The sequence below is a fragment of the Diabrotica virgifera genome, chromosome 6 (assembly GCF_917563875.1).
Source record: "Diabrotica virgifera virgifera chromosome 6, PGI_DIABVI_V3a".
Classification (NCBI taxonomy): Eukaryota; Metazoa; Arthropoda; class Insecta; order Coleoptera; family Chrysomelidae; genus Diabrotica; species Diabrotica virgifera.
This window is the reverse complement of record NC_065448.1, coordinates 44013041-44033571: the sequence shown is the minus strand read 5'-3', so window position 1 is coordinate 44033571 and position 20531 is coordinate 44013041. Positions and strand designations below refer to the sequence as shown.

The 20531-nt window shown below is 34.1% G+C and overlaps 1 protein-coding gene across 2 annotated transcripts in view; it reads right to left on the bottom strand.

The window, feature by feature from the left end:
- LOC126885940 (zinc finger protein 227-like) overlaps positions 1 to 20292 on the bottom strand; it is a 60074-nt gene extending 39782 nt beyond the window's left edge. Inside the window, exon 1 of one of the 2 annotated variants that reach the window (XM_050652763.1) lies at positions 19136 to 20292. In XM_050652763.1, the coding sequence (XP_050508720.1) occupies positions 19136 to 19292 (157 nt within the window). In that variant the 5' untranslated portion in view covers positions 19293 to 20292. The remainder of the gene's footprint in view (positions 1 to 19135) is intronic. The other variant, XM_050652764.1, reaches the window with a different exon arrangement.
- Between the last annotated feature and the right edge of the window lie 239 nt (positions 20293 to 20531).

Here is a 20531-nt window from a genome sequence, read left to right as displayed (position 1 = left end):
ACGTAATATACTTAATGACGGGAATTATCAAAAATTATCAGTTTAATTCAGATTTCTGTAGCTTTCTACTGGTCAGAATCTCCTAGGAATGAAATAATCGTTGTAATTTCAGTATTTTATAAATGGTAGAATATTTCACAGAGTGATGCTAGCTCTGTGAAAAAACACACTTTTGTTGGTACACCCGGTCCACAGTGACAATAATAATCATAGGCGTAACCAGGGGGGTTTTGGGGGTTGTAACCCCCCCATTGGGATGTACTTTGAGCTCTATACGCTTAACACCATAGCCCTCAAAGACCTTCCAGTAGTTGTAACCCCCCCCCTTTCAGGTAGTTGTAACCCCCCTTAGGTTTTAAAAAGTTTGGATACGATATTTGATATTACTATCGGCGTCGCAAAGCAAGAATATTATGTTATGATTAAAAGGCGACTATTCTCATAATATGTCTGAATCCCGCGTATGAAAAAAAGTTGATTAATAGCAAGCTGAAAATTTGTTAAGAGCTTAAGGGTGTTTAGTCGGACAAACTTTGATATATGGGACATTGGAACAGGGGAAGTTTTCATGACCACGAAAACGTCACATGTATTTTGTCCGACAGAACTTCTAATTGATTTGTTACCCTTTCATTAAACTCTCATGCAAAAATTAGACTGCTATTTATCACCTGTCATAATTCCTGTCATTTGACATGTTCTACGTGTTCCACTCATTATCATGCCCATTTGGTGATAAATAGCAGCCTGATTTTTGCATGAGAGTTTAATGAAAGGGTAACAAATCAATTGGAAGTTCTGTCGGACAAAATACATGTGACGCTTTCGTGGTCTGGCCGTTCCAAATTTTTAAACTGTTCCACAATTAAAACTTCCTTTGTTCCAGTGTTCCCATATATCAAAGTTTGTCTGACTAGACACCCTTAAGCTATTAATAAATTTTCAGCTTGCTATTAATCAACTTTTTTTCATACGCGGGATCCAGACCTATAACCCGGACAACTAATTTCAGAGAAGTCGTCTGATGGGAAAGAAAGTACAAAATATTTTATTTTTACGTTGTAATAATGACCTGAGTACGTGTCAAATGTGTCAAGTGTCAAATGTGTCAAGTGTTCTTTAAATGGATATTTTGACTCGCTATGTATGTTTATGGTATGGTTCGTAGTGAACATAAGTCCAATTTTCAAAATTTTTGTTACAATTTTTTTTTTGTTTCTCATAAAGTATGTAAGAATATAGCCGAACTAATACACATACTCCCTAAAACGACCCTCAGTTCTAACTGCAAGACGCAAGAGTCTCGCAGGCTAAGTCTTGTTCTTGCTAAAATTAGGCGGTCTTGGTCTTGCGAAAACGCAAGAACAAGACCAAGACCGATTTTGGGCAGCACTAATCCTGTAGTTAAGTTATAATCTTCGAATTGGTGTGATGTATCATATTTAACTTAACTACTTGCGTTATTTCTTGTCAGTTCTTGAGTTATCTGATATATCAACTGTCACTTTATAACGCGACGTTAAACCTCAAGTTATGAGATTTTGCAAAAAAAAAACTTTGCAAAGTAACAAGACACTTACTCAACACACACACTACATATTACACCTGAGTTAGACAATTACGTGGCTAAAGGTTCTAGTTCTAAACCAAGGCCAGAATCAGAGAAAAAAAGTTATGAGATGTTATCTATAGTTACTATTATGACTCTATAGTTATGTAAGGATGTGTAAGGTTAGGTTCATCTTTTGACTTGTTTTTAGATAGAAATTAAGTGAATATTCAACGAAGAACGCTGCTTCAAGTTGTCCTAGGATTTTGTGCGGCATGTTATTAATTTAATATCAAATATAAAGCAGTACAAAATTAAAAATATCAAAAAAACAGACCTCAACTAACAATAAGCACGTAAGTAATAATAAGACTAAAACAATGATTAAAAATAAAAAGTAAAGCTAATAATTTAAGAATAGAAGGGTAATACAATTTTAAAAATCATACAAAGATCAAATCAAGATATAACTGTTGAAATTTACAACATACCTACTTATATGCAGTGTTGCCAGAGAAATTTTTGTAAATGCACTGGAATGACTGAAATAGTGACATAAAATGTACTAAACCAACACATTTTGTACAAAAACTAAAAAAAAAAACGTCGTTTAATGTTATTTGAAGCAAATTTCTTATATCACAAAATTTGACGTTTTTACTTTAAGATACTTTAGTATCAAAAGTTTGGTACGATTGTAACAATTTGATACAATTAACAACCAAACTCTGGCAACGCTGCTTTTCGCACTCTCGCACTCACTCCAACTTGTTCTATTTCAACAACGCTGCCTTTCGGCAATCTCTCGCACTCACTCCAACTTGTACTATTTCAACATAAGGTTCTCTTTGTTACTCAAATATTATTTTTTTTAACGTTTTAAGAAATAACTATATCATAACGGTGACGGATACCTACATCACACCGAATTTACGTAAATAGTTATGGGCATCATTATCCCTGAGAGTTATCTTAACTTTACCTAAAACGTTAAAGATAACTTCGGTCATCCATCACAGGGCTGATTAACGCAAAAACTCAACAACACGAATAAAATCAAATATGGCCATAAGAAATAAATCATAGTAAAACGCAAATCGGTCAGAATGCGCAACGAAGTGGCAGTATCAATGTTTGGTATAAATGTTTAACTCGTTCAGTGCCCGCGCCGACAGTGTGTCGGCACGAGGGTTTCATCAAGAGTGCCGGCGGTAGCATTACGTTACTAAATGGACCATTACATGGAGAGGAAAACAGTTGAGTTTGTTTACGGTATGGGCACCGAACGTTTAAGAAATTCTAGTAGCCGTTTTAAGGATATTTTAACATCCCATTAATCATTGTAAATTAGTTATTTTAGAACTCACAGTAAGCACTTGCGTATTAGTACAATTAAAATAATTAGAGGATAAATATTAAGCATGAGAAATTAAACTTTTTTCTACTTCAAGAACAAAAAAGAGTAAGATCATTTGCAGAACCGAATTCAAAATTATTTTGCACATTATATTTGGGCAGTAGCGGATTAAACCAGACAGACAAATTCAGTCCAATAAACACGCTAGTAAGAAAAACTAAGGGAATTTAAGAGGATCGGTACGTATTTTCGGCTGCAATGCTGTTCAAATGGGGATTCATTTTTTTCGAATCCTGAGAAAACTAATAAGTATTTTTGAAAAATTTAAACGGAGAATGAAAGATTACGTTATTAGCGAGGGCCGAAAGTCCCTGAGAACTTCTATAATGTTTATTTTAATAAGTTACAGGGGTGAAAAACTAAGAGAAAATTTAGTGTGATTTTTAATTTCAAATATCTCATTCAAAATAAACTTTTTATTTATTCTAAGGGACTTTCGGCCCTCGGTAATAATTTAGTCTTTCATTCTGCGTTTAAATTTTTCAAAAATATTTATTGGTTTTTTCAGGATTCGAAAAAAATAAACATAATGCCGTGGTAATATTTTCCAAATCTATCTTTGTCTTACAACGCACTCAGCCGAATATAATTGTCAGCATATATTGTCAGTCGAAAGGTCGGGAGTTCGAATCCTACCAGGGGCAGAAATTTTTCATTTATTATAAATTAATAAATGAAAAATAGTATCTGTCCTTGTGGGATCGGTACTCACCGGAGGGACCGCAGACGTTCGGAAACAATTAGCGTCTCTTTGCAAAGACAATGACGTCGACTTTGCAAAGTAACAAGACACTTACTCAACACACACACTACACATTACTCCCCTGACTTAGTAATAAGTTATACAATCAAGTATATTCAAATGGGAAATAAGCCACAATTTTACCTAAAAATGATTTTTTTAACGTTTCGACGCCCAAGTCGGGTGTCGTTGTCAAAATACAAAATAATACTGTATTATTTTGTATTTTGACAACGACACCCGACTTGGGCGTCGAAACGTTAATAAAAATCATTTTTAGGTAAAATTGTGGCTTATTTCCCATTTGAATATACTTGATGGGGGACATGAAAGGAGCCTCCACGTAGATTGTGATCACTTGTGAATACAATCGGGCGTCCCCTGGAAACGAGTAATGTCGGCTAATCCTTTCAACACCGGTGCACCAACAACACAGATGCAATCAAAATCAAAACGGTCTTTATCAAGGCCATTTTTGATGACGACCTCAATTAATATTGAAGGACTATCAGCAGATAAAGAAGACCTATTGTCTAATATGTGCAGAGAACATGGTGTCGATGTTCTACTGGTTCAAGAAACCCATAGAGGTACTGCAAGCCGCAGACCAAGGATTCGGGGTATGAAGCTCATACTGGAGAGACCACACGACCAATATGGTAGCGCAGTCTTCGTCAGACCAGATATCGACGTAGCATCCACATCTCTAACAGATCAAAATGACATCGAGATCCTCACAGTGGAGATAAACTCCTGTACAGTAACGTCAATGTACAAACCACCAAACGCTGACTTTGCTTTTGAGGAACCGAATAACTTTCAATCACAGCAAATCAAATTCGTACTGGGTGACTTCAACTGTCACAGTGTCGCGTGGGGTTACAACGAAACAGATTCCAATGGCGAAGAACTAGAAAAATGGGCTGAAAGCATGAACCTAAAACTTATTCACGATCCAAAGCAGCCTGCGTCGTTCAACAGCGGAAGATGGCGCAGAGGTTACAACCCAGACAATATATTTGTCAGCGACAGAATTGGAGACCAGGTGACAAAAATCGTTGGAAGCGCTCTCCCAAAGACACAGCACAGACCAATAATTTGTCTTTCCAACGCGGCAATCAGATACGAAATTGTTCCTTTCAAGAGAAGGTTCAACTTTACTAAAGCAAAATGGGAAAAATTCTCTGAAACATTGGATCAAGAAGTTTCCCAGCTAGAACCTTGCCCTGATTCATACGATAAATTTGTAGAAATCGTAAAGCAAGTATCACGGAAATTTATCCCTAGAGGTTGTCGAACTGAGTACATAGCGGGGCTCAATGAAGAATCTAAACCCCTACTTAAAAGATACGAACAGCTATATGAAGAAGACCCTTTCTCGGAAGCGACAATACAGGCTGGGGAGGAAATGTTACATGCGATATCCGCCAACAGAACGGAAAGGTGGTGCAAGCTGGTCACGAGTCTGGACATGAAACAAAACAGCAGACGTGCCTGGAAGCTGATTCGGAATCTTGGCAACGATCCCGCTGCTCCGGCAGTCAACATGACAGAAGTCACACCCGATCAGATAGCCCATCATCTTCTAATGAACGGTAAGACGACATCAAGAAAGAACAAGGTGAGAGCTCAACGGAATATCGACGAAGAAAGAGATGTTCTAGGTACCTCTTTTTGTCTAGACGAGATGAGAGGCGCGATCCATCAAATGAAAGATAATAAAGCGGCTGGCCTGGACGACATACGAACAGAGCAAATAAAGAACTTTGGACTAAAAACCGTAGAGTGGCTCGTAAAAATGATGAATTGCTGCATCCGTACATTACAAATCCCCAAAATCTGGAGAAAAGCTAGAGTGGTAGCCCTCTTAAAACCAGGGAAGGATCCGGCGGATACAAAGAGTTTTAGACCTGTATCTCTCTTGTGCCACCTTTTCAAGGCCTTTGAAAGAATGATACTGAACCGGATCGCAGAATATGTGGAGACTAAAATTATTCCAGAACAAGCAGGATTCAGACCCGGAAAGTGCTGCTGCAGTCAAATTCTTAATCTCACCCAACATATTGAAGATGGTTTTGAACGGAAGGAAATAACAGGAGTAGCGTTCATAGACCTAACTGCCGCCTATGATACAGTTAACCATCAACGGCTACTCGCAAAACTCTACGAAACTACAAAGGACTTCCGACTAACAAGGTTAGTGAAATGTCTCCTCCAGAATAGACGCTTCTACGTAACGCTCCAGTCCAAGAACAGTCGGTGGAGGGACCAAAAAAATGGGCTACCACAGGGAAGTGTCCTCGCGCCGTTTCTATACAACATATACACCAACGACCAACCCATACACCAACAAACAAGGCAATTTATTTACGCTGATGATACAGCGGTGGCAGCTCAGGGAAGAACCTTCAATGAAGTCGAAGTGAAGCTGACAGATGCCCTGGGAGACTTAGCTCTATACTATGATAAAAACCATCTGAAACCCAATCCCACAAAAACCCAGGTATGTGCTTTCCACCTGAGAAACAAGCATGCCCGAAGGTCGCTGGAGGTGGAATGGCGTGGTCAGATGCTGGAACACAACAAGACGCCAAAATACCTTGGCGTCCGTCTGGATAGAACTCTGTCTTACCGATACCACTGTCAAGATGTTAAGAAGAAAGTAAGTGCCAGAAATAATATCATCCGCAAGCTAACTAATACAAAATGGGGAGCACAACCACACACTCTCCGCACTTCTGCCTTGGCATTATGTTTTTCGGCCGCGGAGTTTGGAGCACCAGTATGGGCAAACTCTGCTCACGCAAAGAACGTCGACGTGGCTCTAAATGAAACGGTCCGTATAATATCGGGTTGCCTGAAACCGACACCTATCGAAGAGGTATACCCCATTGCTGGAATTGCTCCACCACCAATCAGGAGAAAGGTCACGTCAGAGGTAGAACGGAAAAAGCAGGAGACGGACCGAAGACACCCCTTATATGACCACCAAACTCAGCCAAGCAGACTAAGATCTCGGAAAAGCTTCCTGAAAACATCAAGATCCATCCCCGAAGCGCCAGAGACGCGCCGAATACACCTATGGCAAGCGTCAACTACTGCGACACATTTTCCTCCCTCGGAGGAAATGGCTGCTGGACACAATTTACCGTATCCGACTTGGAAAGCGCTAAACAGACTAAGAACCGGCGTTTCACGTTGTGCTAGTAACCTGAAAAAATGGGGATACCAGGAGGACGATACCTGCGACTGTGGCGCGGTTCAGACCAGCCGGCATCTACTATCATGCACAGAGATGAGAGAGACCTGCACAGAACAAGACTTAATTATAGCAAATGACAGGGCCATCTATGTGGTCAACCATTGGAAATACAGAATTTAAAGTTGTTGGTGTTCCGGACACGGAAAGTAAGTAAGTATATACTTGATTATAAAAATGCCACAAGAAAATAGCTTCAGAACAACATTTAAGTTATACAATTACGTGGCTAAAGGTTCTAGTTCTAAACCAAAGCCAGAATCAGAGAAAAAAATATTGTCAGTCAGACACTGACAATCAGTGACAATTTTAAATATTTGACATTGCATCGGGAATTTTTTGAGTTATTGATGAAATATTATTTATATATAGTGTATTTGATAAATAATTGATTTAAGACGTAAACTTAATAAAAAGTTATTTATTGTGTATTATTTGTGGGAGATCCAAGCAGAGAATACATCAGGATAATATATTCTGTGATCCAAGTGTTTTGTTGTTAAAGATGTTCAAAGTTGTAAGCGTTCCATAACAATATATTATTAAAAAATCACTTTAACACTTTTCCTCTTTTCTCGATTGAGTATTAGTTTTTGTTGTACAAATAAATTATTACAATAACTGAATACATAGTTAGTGAAAAAATTATCACATTTATTAACTGAATTAATAATTTGCAATTATAAAAATAACAGTTATCCAAAAACATTCAAAAGCCATCTCTTTAAATTAATGATGACATTTTCAAGTAGAATGACATTCTAGTAATGTTTACATATCCATACCAGTGTGAATTTTACTACACGTAATTTGCCATGTAAAGACAGAAAAAGTAGGGATTCACGTAAAATATTTGCGAATTATGTACGCTCTGAGCTTCGCTGGTGTCGCTCCTGGCGAATTACTAATTCAACTTTCACTGGTAATTTTTAAATTTATTATTTAATTGTTATCGCTTAATATTTACAACGCAAAAAAGTAATTAAATTGTAATCGATTTTTTTAAGATTTTGCTAATCATTTTGACGTTCTATTGATAAAATATGAATTTCTTACTTCGGATACTTTCACAATTATCGTGTAGATGGCGCAGATTAATTTATAATTACATATTACAGAACATTAAAAAAACTTAAATTCAGCATTTAAAACGTAAGTATATTTAAGGTAAAAATATATACCACAGCTTTGGCCAACTAATATTTTTTATAATTAATGTTTTTAATTTTAATTTTAAATTAATCACTTTGACATTTATGTCAAATTTCCGGTAAACGTTTACAGACTTGCCACTACTGGCGCTCGCGAATTTTTTTTTCTGATTCTGGCTTTGGTTTAGAACTAGAACCTTTAGCCACGTAATTGTATAACTTATCACTAAGTCAGGGGAGTAATGTATAGTGTGTGTGTTGAGTAAGTGTCTTGTTACTTTGCAAAGTCGACGTCATTGTCTTTGCAAAGAGACGCTAATTGTTTCCGAACGTCTGCGGTCCCTCCGGTGAGTACCGATCCCACAAGGTGCTCGCGAATTTGTAAATATCCCCTCTACGTACGAGCTCACAGCGTATAGCCTTATGCATATACAGTCCGTCTAATTTACTTACTGTTGCACGTCATTATCTATGCCAGAAATCTAAGTTGACATAGTTGCCATTGTATAAAAAAATCCTGAATCCATTTTAAATCAATTAGATAACATAATTATTGTAAACGTGGATTATACAACAAAATTAATTAAAATTCAATGTAAATAAGTAAAAACTTAAGAAATAGAGAACAAGAATTAAGTTGAAATCTTACGTTAAAGTAAATAAAAACAGTAAATATAATAAAATAAATACTTATAGTAAATAATATAAACAAATATGAAGTGTCATCACCGCAACTGTCAAATAAAAGTTACCAATTTATTCTAAAATGTCACCTTCGTTCGATTACAATTACAGTTAGACCGGGCAGTATCCTCGCCCTCGCTAGCGAAATTATTTCGATTGTTTACACAAACTTACTCAAAAAGAGTTCCTTATAACATATCCACAGGGTGACGGGTCGAAAAATTGCTTATAACAATTTTTTAAAACAAATTCACAAAAACATTTTTTTCGTTTCGAACAATATTTCGAATAGATAATTTGGGTCAATCTAAGCAAAAACGGTCTCTTGTCATTTTTCTCTAAAATTGATTGTTGTCGAGTTATATGCGATTAAAAATTATAACTATGAAATTCAAAAAGTAACCAAATCAACTTTCAAATTTCAAACCCCTTCTTCAAGGCCCTGAAGAGATTTTTGTCATTATTTTATTACAAAGCTGCTATTTTTAATTATTAACAATTAGCGCTATAGTCCAACTGTATCGTTGTCCCCGTTGGCGAAACTATTTCGATTAGGGTCCGACATATCCACAGGGTGCCGGGCGGTGCCGTGGTCGAAAAATTCACAAAAATAATTTTTTCATTGCGAACTTTCATTTTCATATTTTTTTAGATAATTTGGGTTATTCTGAACAAAAAAGGTCTCTTGTGATTTTTCTCTAAAATTGATTGTTGTCGAGTTATATGGCCATTTTCGTATTTTTCAAATTTTAAATCGCGTATAACTCGAAAACAATCAATTTTAGAGAAAAATCACAAGAGACCTTTTTCGCTCAGAATGTCCCAAGTTATCTTAAAAAAATTTTTCGAATTAAAAAAATTGTTTTTGTGAATTATTTGTTTTAAAAAAATTGTTTAAACAATTTTTTGACCAGGGCACCGCCCGGTACCCTGTGAATGTGTTATAAGGACCTCTTTTTGAGTAAGTTAGTGCAAAAAAATCTAATCGAAATAATTTTGCTAACGGGGGCGACGATAACTATAGCGCTAATTGTTAATAATTAAAAATAGCAGCTTTGTAATAAAATAATAACAAAAATCTCTTCAGGACCTTGAAGAAGGGGTTTGAAACTTGATTTGATCACTTTTTGAATTTCATAATAATAACTTTTAATCGAGTTATTAAGCCTTGAAAATTGCCATTTTCGCATTTTTCAAATTTTTAATCGCATATAACTCGACAACAATCAATTTTAGATAAAAATTACAAGAGACCTTTTTCGCTCAGAATGGTCCAACTTATCTAACAAAAATATTGTTCGAAATGAAAAAAAAATTGTGAATTAAAAAAAAAAGTTTAAACAATTTTTCGACCACGGCACCGCACGGCACCCTTTAGATATGTTATAAGGACCTCTTTTTGAGTAAGTTTGTGCAAGAAAATCGAATCGGAATAATTTCGCTGGCGGGGGCGACGATACTGCCCGGTCTAAATGTGTTCCGAACAAATTTGCTTCATAAAAACGCTTTATAATCCATTTATACAAATTAAATGAAACATATAGACGGCCTCAGTGCAAAAGGTAGTAAGTCAAATTTCCTGGTTTTGAGGAAACGAAAAAAACGGTTCTTGGGTTTTTTTTCGAATATTTTTTCAGAAAACACTACAAAATAGTGTTTTTTATTGAACTTTAAAAAATTTTATAGTTGGACTTTTAATTTAATTAAATTTTTCGACTTGTTACAAAATGCACAATATTTTCCTTACTTGTTACCATTGACACAGACTTACTCAGGCACTATTTCTTTTTTCAGCAACTTTAAGGCACAAAAATACTAAATTTATTAAAAAATGACTTTATGTACTTTTACTGATTGGAAACAAGTCAACTAGAGACAACGAAACTAAACGATTCTATTGCCTCCAATGGAAATGATATATCCAATTTATTTGCCAATCATTTTTCATCTGTGTATACTAACCAAAGACTAAATTATTACCATAACCAAATCCACTTCAACGTTAGTTTGTCTTCCTACCACATTCAAATATCAAAAATATATGACAGATTGTCACAACTGAATATTAATAAGGGACCTGGACCCGATGGGATTCCTCCTATTCTTCTAAAAGAATGCAACTTTATACTGTCTAGACCACTTTATCATATTTTCAATGCCTCTCTCGTTTCTGGTGAATTCCCCGACTTCTGGAAACAATCTTATGTAACTCCTATTTATAAATCAGGTGTTGAATCTGATATTAAGAACTATCGCCCCATATCTATTCTAAGCGCTACCCCTAAAGTATTTGAAAGCATTATAACTGAATTTCTTACTTACGACTGCTCTAGTGTTATTACTAACTCAGAGTTTGGGCTTTCTTCCGGTAAATCTGCTGAGCTAAGTCTACTTAATTATACTGACTACCTATCTGAAGCCCTGGAGGAGGGCTTGCAGGTTGATTCAGTGTACACTGACTTCTCTAAAGCCTTTGATAAGATAAACCATGACCTTCTATTACATAAATTACGTTCTTATGGTATTGATGGTCTGGTATTTAGGTGGTTATGAAGTTATTTAGAAAACAGAACTCAAATGGTTAGAGTAAATCACTGTTATTCCAACATTTTTCCTGTAACTTCAGGTGTTCCCCAAGGTTCACACCTGGGACCGCTACTATTTAATCTATTCATTAATGATATTACCACTTGTTTTTCCCACACAAAAGCTCTCCTTTTCGCTGATGACCTTAAGTGCTTTACAATAATAAGATCTCATGATGATACTCTTGGACTACAATCTGATATTAATAAATTATCCCAGAGTTGCTCCCTTAATGGCATGGAATTAAATGTTGGTAAGTGTTATATTATGCGTTTCTGTAGGAATCACCATTTGCTAACACATGACTATACTATTAACGATCAAGCATTGCAATCATGCACACAAATCAGAGACCTAGGCATAATATTAGACTATTCACTCAGCTTTAAACACCACATTAGTACCGTTGCCCAAAAGTATATGAAAATGCTTGGTTTCATTAAAAGAACATCTAGTGATTTCACAGATATAAATTCAATGAAAATTTTATATTGTTCACTTGTTAGATCTCATCTTAATTTTTGTTCCTCTGTGTGGTCTCCACATTATCTAGTTCATAAAAATAAACTTGATAGAGTTCAGCATACCTTTCTCAGATACGTAGCTTTTAAACAACATATACAGGGTGTAACAAAAATACAGGTCATAAATTAAATCACATATTCTAAATCCAAAAATAGTTCGAATGAACCTTTACCTTAGTACAAATATGCACATAGAAAAAGTTACGGCCCTTTAAAGTTACAAAATGAAAATCGATTTTTTCGAATATATCGAAAACTATTAGAGATTTTTTATTGAAAATGAACATGTGGAATTCTTATGGTAGGAACATCTTAACGAAAAATTATAGTGAAACTTGTGCACCCCATAAAAATTTTATGGGGGTTTTGTTCCCTTAAACCCGCAAACATTAGTGTTCCTTCCAATTAAATTATTATTGTGATACCATCAGTTAAATTGAATATTTTTAAAAAATTTTTGCCTCTTAATATTTTTTTGAGAAGGCAGTTTTTATCGAGTTGCGGATTCTTTTTTAACATGTTTACATACAAATTTTATGGGGGTTTTGTTCCTTTAAACCCCCAAATGTTTGTGTATGTTCCAATTAAACTATTACTGCGGTACCATTAGTTAAACAGTGTTTTTAAAACTTTTTTGCCTCTTTGTATTATTTCGATAAGGCAACTTTTATCGAGATATGGTTCTTTTTAATATGGTTCAAAATATACCTAAAAATGTAAATCATAAATAAATTTTCATATTATTACCAAGTCTCTATAATCATACTTGACCATATAAAATATGTGGTGGATTTGGCAAATATTCAAAATATCTCGATAAAAACTGACTTTTCGAAAAAGTACTAAGAGGCAAAAAAGTTTTTAAAATATTTTGTTTAACTAATGGTACTACAAGAATAATTAAATTGGAACGTACACAAAAGTTTGGGGGGATTAAAGGAATAAAACCCTCATAAAATTTTTATGGTGTGTCTAAATTTCACCATAATTTTTTCTTAAGATACTACTGCCATAAGAATGCCACATGCCTATTTTCAATAAAAAATCTCTAATAGTTTTCGATATATTGGAAAAAATCGATTTTCATTTTGTAACTTCAAAGGGCTGTAACTTTTTTTATGTGCACATTTGTACTAAGGTAAGTTAGGTTCAATCGAACTGTTTTTGGTCTCAGAATACATAATTAAATTTATGACCTGTATTTTTGTTACACCCTGTATATCGTAGCTACACGGATATTGAATTATTATTGAATATTACTTCATTAGAAACCCGTAGAAAAAGAAAAGATCTGACAATCTTATTTAACACTATTAATGGTAATAGTAGCTGTCCCGATCTTCTGTCAAAAATTAGTCTTTTTGTACCTACTCGGTCAACAAGACAAACCCAAACTTTTCACAAAGCTTCCATAGATATAACTATACTTACAACAATTTTTTATCACGAACACTTCGACTTGCGACTTCTCTAAATCACTTAAATATATTCTGCAATTCCTTGGATAGATTCAAAAATCATTTGTTAAACATACATACAGTGTTAATGGTATAATTTCTATCAGCAATTTTTAAGCTTAAACTTTGTTTGTTTTTTATATCGTAATGTTCTTTTGTTTCCTTTAACTTATTAGCTTTGTTATCCAATAGATATTGTAATATTTGTTCTTTGTGTTGACACTGTTTATGTTTTTGCTTTTGTCTTTTTAAATATTTGTTTTTTGTAATATTTTGTGAATTGGGCTTGCCCGTAAATAAATAAATAAATTATGGTGATAAATTCAAATACTTCCCTGAAGGTAACAAGTACACTTATTTCCTTCTGCACAAATTAAATTTTTCATATTTAACTTGTTACATTCTACACGTAAAAAATGTAGCCATTCAGTGGTAGTGGACTTGTTTCTTTTTGCACAGAGCTAGACATTGGTAAAACAATGAATATCACATGATAAAGAAAAATCCGAAAAATGACTTGTTACCTTTTGCACTGAGACCGTCCATATTATTGTGTATTTCTTTAGGTTAACATTAATAGAAATAAAAATGTATACCATTTTTATTCAGTTGCAATGCGAAGCCAAAACCGTCTTAATTTTTACTTAGATTAGAGAGTGCAGCCAGCATTCTTATCGACGATTTCACCTCTTGTTAGAGGTTCTTCAGAGAATGCCGAGGCTGCTTTCTCTAGTCCAGGTAAAATTTTTTCGACATATTAGTCCCCCATTGCAACTGACGTGAAGGTAGTAGGTGCGTAGCGGCATCTGCTAAATGAAAGACTAAGTTTTTCAACCTAATAAAAATATTTGTAAAATAAAATATTTTTAAAAGATTTTTAATTGAAAAACTTATTGGCCCATTTTCCTGGTGACACCTCCAAGGCTTCTACAATATGGAAGTCAGATGGATGCTGCAGTGAAGACAAAAGGGGAAGGAATTCTACACTATGCAATTCACAACCCCCATCTGCAGCTTGGTGAAGTTCCAACGGAAAATGGACCTAGTTACTCTATTATACACTGGGGTGCAAAATTAACTGGGCACCTTAAAAATGGGTCATCTTTGATGTCTCGAATTTCCTAAACCTGTTGTCCGATTTAAGTGATTTTTTAATATGATATAGCCTTATTCTTTATCAATATCGCTGTAATAATATTGTGGCTAAACAGGTAAATTTTCATTGCATACCGGGTGTACCAATGAAACTGTTTTTTTCTTAAACTTTGCATCACCCTGTGGAATATTCTAGCATTTATAAAATACTCAAATTAAAACCCAACTATAGCCTTATGTTTTCTCAACATTCTGTTTTTTGATTCATTCGCTTAAGTAGGACCATAAAAAAGTTAGGGAATTTAACATCTAGCCATGTTCTTTATCAATACAGGATGTTTCTAAATAAGTGTGACAAACTTTTAGGGGTAATTCTACATGAAAAAATAATGACAGTTTACTTTATAAACCTATGTCCGCAAATGCTTCATTTCTGAGATAGAGGGTGTTGAAATTTTTCTTACAAACTGACGATTTATTTATTGCTCAAAAACCAGTTGAGATTTGCAAATGAAATTTGGTGGGTGTTAAGACGTAGTTATTGTACATTTTTTGACATACAAGTAGGAATTTAATATTCACCATTGGCGCGCATACGGGTACTATAAGCCCTCATATTACCCGTATGTGCGCCAATGGTGAATATTAAATCCTTAATTGTATGTCAAATAATGTGCAATAAGTTCTTCTTAAAACCCACCAAATTTCATTTGCATACCTCAACCGGTTTTAAAACAGTAAATAAGTCGTCAGTTTGTAAGAAAACTTTTAACACCCCCTATCTCGGAAACCAAGCATTTGCAGACATATCGTTGATAAAGCAAACTGTCATTATTTTTTCATGTAGAATTACCCCTTAAAGTTTGCCAATTATTATTTAAAAACACGCTGTATTGATGAAAAACATGGCTAGTTGTTAAAGTACCCAACTTTTTATTATCCAACATACGCGAATGAATCAAAAAACAAAATGTTGAGAAAACATGAGGCTATAGTTGGATTTTAATTTCAATATTTTATAAATGCTAGAATATTCCACAGGGTGATGCGAACTTTGAGAAAAAAACAGTTTGATTGATACACCCGGTATACAATGAAAATTTACCTGTTTAGCAACAATACTATTACAGCAATATTGCTAAAGAATAAGGCTATAATATTTTAAAAAAATCACTTAAATCGGACAACAGGTTTAGGAAATTCGAGACATCAAAAATTACCCATTTTTAAGGTGTCTGGTAATTTTGCACCCCAGTGTAGGAGTAATACTAATATAAAATAAAAATGTATACCATTTTTATTCAGTTGCAATGCGAAGCCAAAACCGTCTTAATTTTTACTTAGATTAGAGAGTGCAGCCAGCATTCTTATCGACGATGTCACCTCTTATTAGAGGCTCTTCAGAGAATGCATAGGCTGCTTTCTCTAGTCCAGGTAAATTTTTTTCGACATATTAGTCCCCCATTGCAACTGACGTGAAGGTAGTAGGTGCGTAGTGGCATCTGCTAAATGAAAGACTAAGTTTTTCAACCTAATAAAAATATTTGTAAAATAAAATATTTTTAAAAGATGTTTAATTGAAAAACTTATTGGCCCATTCTCCTGGTGACACCTCCAAGGCTTCTACAATATGCAAGCCAGATGGATGCTGCAGTGAAGACAAAAGGGGAAGGAATTCTACACTATGCAATTCACAACCCCCATCTGCAGCTTGGTAAAGTTGCAACGGAAAATGGGCCTAGGTACTCAGGAGTAATACTAATATAAAATAAACATGTATACCATTTTTATTCAGTTGCAATGCGAAGCCAAAATCGTCTTAATTTTTACTTAGATTAGAGAGTGCAGCCAGCACTCTTATCGACGATTTCACCTCTTGTTAGAGGCTCTTCAGAGAATGAATAGGCTGCTTTCTCTAGTCCAGGTAAATTTTTTTCGACATATTATAGGCCAGGAACCGAAGCTTTTCACCTCGCAATTTTTACAGAATGAATTGATTTGCTTGAAAATTTGAGAATAAGCAGTTTATCATCCAAGGATCAAAATCTATATGATTCTGAAAGGCGCTTTTGCCATTGGGGTCGTTGCCACCCCATCCCGGGGTGGAAATGTTTTATTATATTTTGACCGCAAAAGCTAATAAAAACATTCATTCTAAGCAAAAAATGTTCTATACAGTTTTTTTGATAAAATTAATAGTTTTCGATTTATTTGCTATCGAAAGTGTTAGTTTTGTATATAAAAAATCAATGTTTTTCGATATACTCATTTATGATTCACTCAATTTTTGCTGTAGAAAAAATTTTTTCAAACCGGGTTCTTGGCAATTAAATAACCTACAATTTTATATTGAAACATTTTTTCGTATCTCTGGTGCCTATCTTTCTATGAAGAAAATGGCATCTTTTACCAAACTACAAAAATTCGTTTTTCGCTTTTAACTCCAGTTTTTTTAAAAACTGATCATTCTAAGCCAGTCAAACGTCTAGAATCTATTAATATTACATAAATAAATAAGAATGAATAAGGTAAATCACTAAAAACACTGCTAACTTACATTATTATGCTTCCAATTGGATTTCTCCTTTTTTTTTTCAAAAAAATTTATTGATTTTTTAACTGTCACTTTTTTATTTTTTATCTTAGAAAGTTTGGTAAAAAATAATTTTGTAGGTTTTTACACGATCTATAAGCTTATTCATATTAAATCTTTTTAAAATCCTCAATCGCAAAAAGAGGTGACCTTGAAAGGGTTGGAAAGGTGGTTTTTGCATGTTATTACAAGTTTTAATAGTCAATAGCTCACTCAATTTTTGACGTAGACAAAATTTTTGTAAACCAGGTTCTTGGGAATTAAATAAGCTACAATTTCATATTTCAACATTTTTTTTGTATCTTTTTCCATTTCCAAGAAAAAGCCATTTTTTCCAAACTACAAAAATTCGTTATTCGCTTTTAACTCCATTATTTTAAAAACTAATCATTCTAAGCCGTTCAAACTTCTAGAACCTATTAATAATACATAAATAAAAAAGACCAAATAAGGTCAATGACTAATTTTAATTAGGGTGGTGATTAGGGGGTTGCCTACGATCACTTTTTCGCTGAAAAAAATAGGAACTGACATTCTTTTCATTATGTCCAAAATATATAGATATTTTTAAGTACTTTAAATTAGTTTAAACAAGTTGTCCTCGAAAAATGCATAGTTTTCCCGTCTTTTGACTTTGAAACTACAATATTTAGCATTTGACAAAGACCGCACTCAAAATATAGAAGTTCTGTTTTTGAGGTAAAATTATATGGCATACCCATATATTTATTTTCACAATTGAGAATTTTGTCTCAAATGAAGTCTTAATAGGCCGGAATATGGTACAATTACCTTAAATCAATTTAGTCAACTTAGCAGAAGAATCAAAAAATATATTTGCATTAATTGGTAATTAATTGGCATATCCCTTTCGTGACCGGCTGACACGATCGTGAGCTCATGTTTATGTGGGTATCAATATCAAAATAAACATATTTTTACTAGGAAAGATGATATCAATATGTTGTGTTTATCGTGTATTATCAGAGTAACTGAAATTATTTAAAGAATTCGCGCTTAGTTTGCAATAGAATACCCTATAAAGAAGGCTGTGTATTTTGACGACAGAACCGATAAAGGTAAGTTAAAGATATCTTGTTTTTTTATAAGTGTTTAATGTTATTGTAACGGGGTTGTGGTATAGATAAAGTTTCAACTTCAAGATAATAAACAAGATTTAAGAAATTATTGGTTTGTTTGTAGAGATCTTGTCCTGTAAAATTTGAATATCACGATAGTGAGTTGCTGTCACACATTCAATTTTCAATAGCAGGAAATTAAAACACTAAATATTTATTGGTTTGACTTTTTATTAATTTTTCTATATTTTAATGATAAAAGTGGTTTTTCTAATTATTACAGGTGTGCCTCTCACCCACGATTTGGCTCTAGAGGTGTTAAATGATGGTAACTAGTCCGAAATAGAAGATTTAGATGGCGAAAATGATGTTGCTTTTGACGTTCAGATGTTTAAAAATAACACCGATGACAAGGATATTGAAGACACTGTATTAGATGAAGAACCTGTATTGGATGAAGAACCTGTTCCTTCAATGAGCTCTTCTTCAGCAAAGAGGCAATGGAAAGACATGACATTTCAGCAAAAAATGTTTGTTCTATTTTAGTTAGTATGTAATAGCATATTAAACAATTATAAAAATAATTTTTATTTGCCCCTAATGGTGTTAAAAATGAATTTTTTCATACACTTACGATCCTGCATTCATAGAACATAAGCCCAGAGCGCACGAATGTGACATGTCATTTGTGATTCAAACAATGAATTTTTTTTTCTGCATTTTTTACACCTTTTTTAGATACCGTATATCGTATTTATTCAAAGGGAAACTTCATTTTCACTCAAAAAAAATTCAGGCCTGAAAGGGATATCTACTACGGGATAAAATAGTTAATTTTATTTATTTTATATTACCATATTGACTTGTTCTATTGATACCAAGGTAAAGATATAGTCCTTTTTAGGCATAAATAATATTTTGACCATTTTTGCCTTATACTCTTTTTACTGAGCACCCTGGATTTGGCGTCACATTTTTCATTTTAATTTAGTGTCTCACCTGAATCAACTTCTTCTGGTTCCTTTTTAACATCTTCAACATCTATTATATCTACTTCTGTACGTAACTCAGTCTTCATAATATATTTTAAGTCTGTACTACTCAATCCATCTTCATACTCCTCGACTTCTTTCTTAATTTCTACCTTAACATCCATTACGTAGGCAAACTTGTTTGGTTTTAAAGCACTAAACTTAAACTGAAAACTACTAAAACTGTGGTTGTGACGTTGTGAGGTGACTGATACTGAAGAATACTGATAATTATTTTATTAAAAGAAAAATTAAATATCAAATCTGTGTGTGAGTTTGGCCCTTGGCCCGTTGCGTTGGTTTTTGGTTTGTTTGGCCTTGACCAGCAACCAGTAGTAATCATAGAAAAAAGTGTTGTGTGATTTGGTAGAATGCGATCTTACCCTTCAAAAAATATGTCACGTATTTCAGCGCCTGGAAAATTGGAAGGATACTACAAATCTGGCCTCCACATAAGTGGTCTGTAGCTTCGACATGATAGGTGTGAAATTTTAAACGTTCTTGCTGTTGACTGGATAGGAAGGGTAGCGTTATCTAGCCTCCACGCTAGGTACACCATAGCCTCCATACGGTACTTCCAATATTTAATATTATTTTATTCAAGTGGACAATAAAGGTAAAACACAAACAACTTTTGTTTCTTAATTATTTATTTATACAATAATGTGACATTTTACATAGAAATATGAGTATTTAATTTCGATTAAATATATGTTTACTTGTTGAATTTATCGGCTGCACACAACAGCTGATCGGCCATTAGACCCAACAACAAAACGCGAAATAAAATGTGTATTTTAAAACTGTTGGATAAATAGTACCTACAATCAGAAAAACTTACCTTTAAAAAGGTACTCGATTATGAAATAACAAAAATATCAAAAAACACGACTGAATATCAGCTTTTTATGGTGACACAAACACAAACTAAACACAAACACCAAACACATCACATAACCGACCATATAAAATAAGTGAACGACAACGAACGAACGAACACGAACACAGATTACAGATTCACAGATAGCGCAGGATTTGTCAAAAGTCATGTTCCACCAATCACAGTGCCGACATCAGCGCCTCTGACTAAACGGAAGGAAAATAAATACGATTACATGTTTTTTATTAGAGTTAGCGGGGGTTATGAGATGTTAGCACCTCATTGATCGAATTTCGTAAAAATAATTATACCATCCTTTTGCTCACGGTTTGTACAGCAATGATCACTAGGTTTCAGATTTTGATCACCTGTAGTTTATTTTTTATTAAGGGTTTAAAATTCAAGGACGAAAAAAAAGATGTTGGCACCTCATTGATCGAAATCTTTAAAACAAATGACTGTATTCGATAGGAAATAAAGCGCT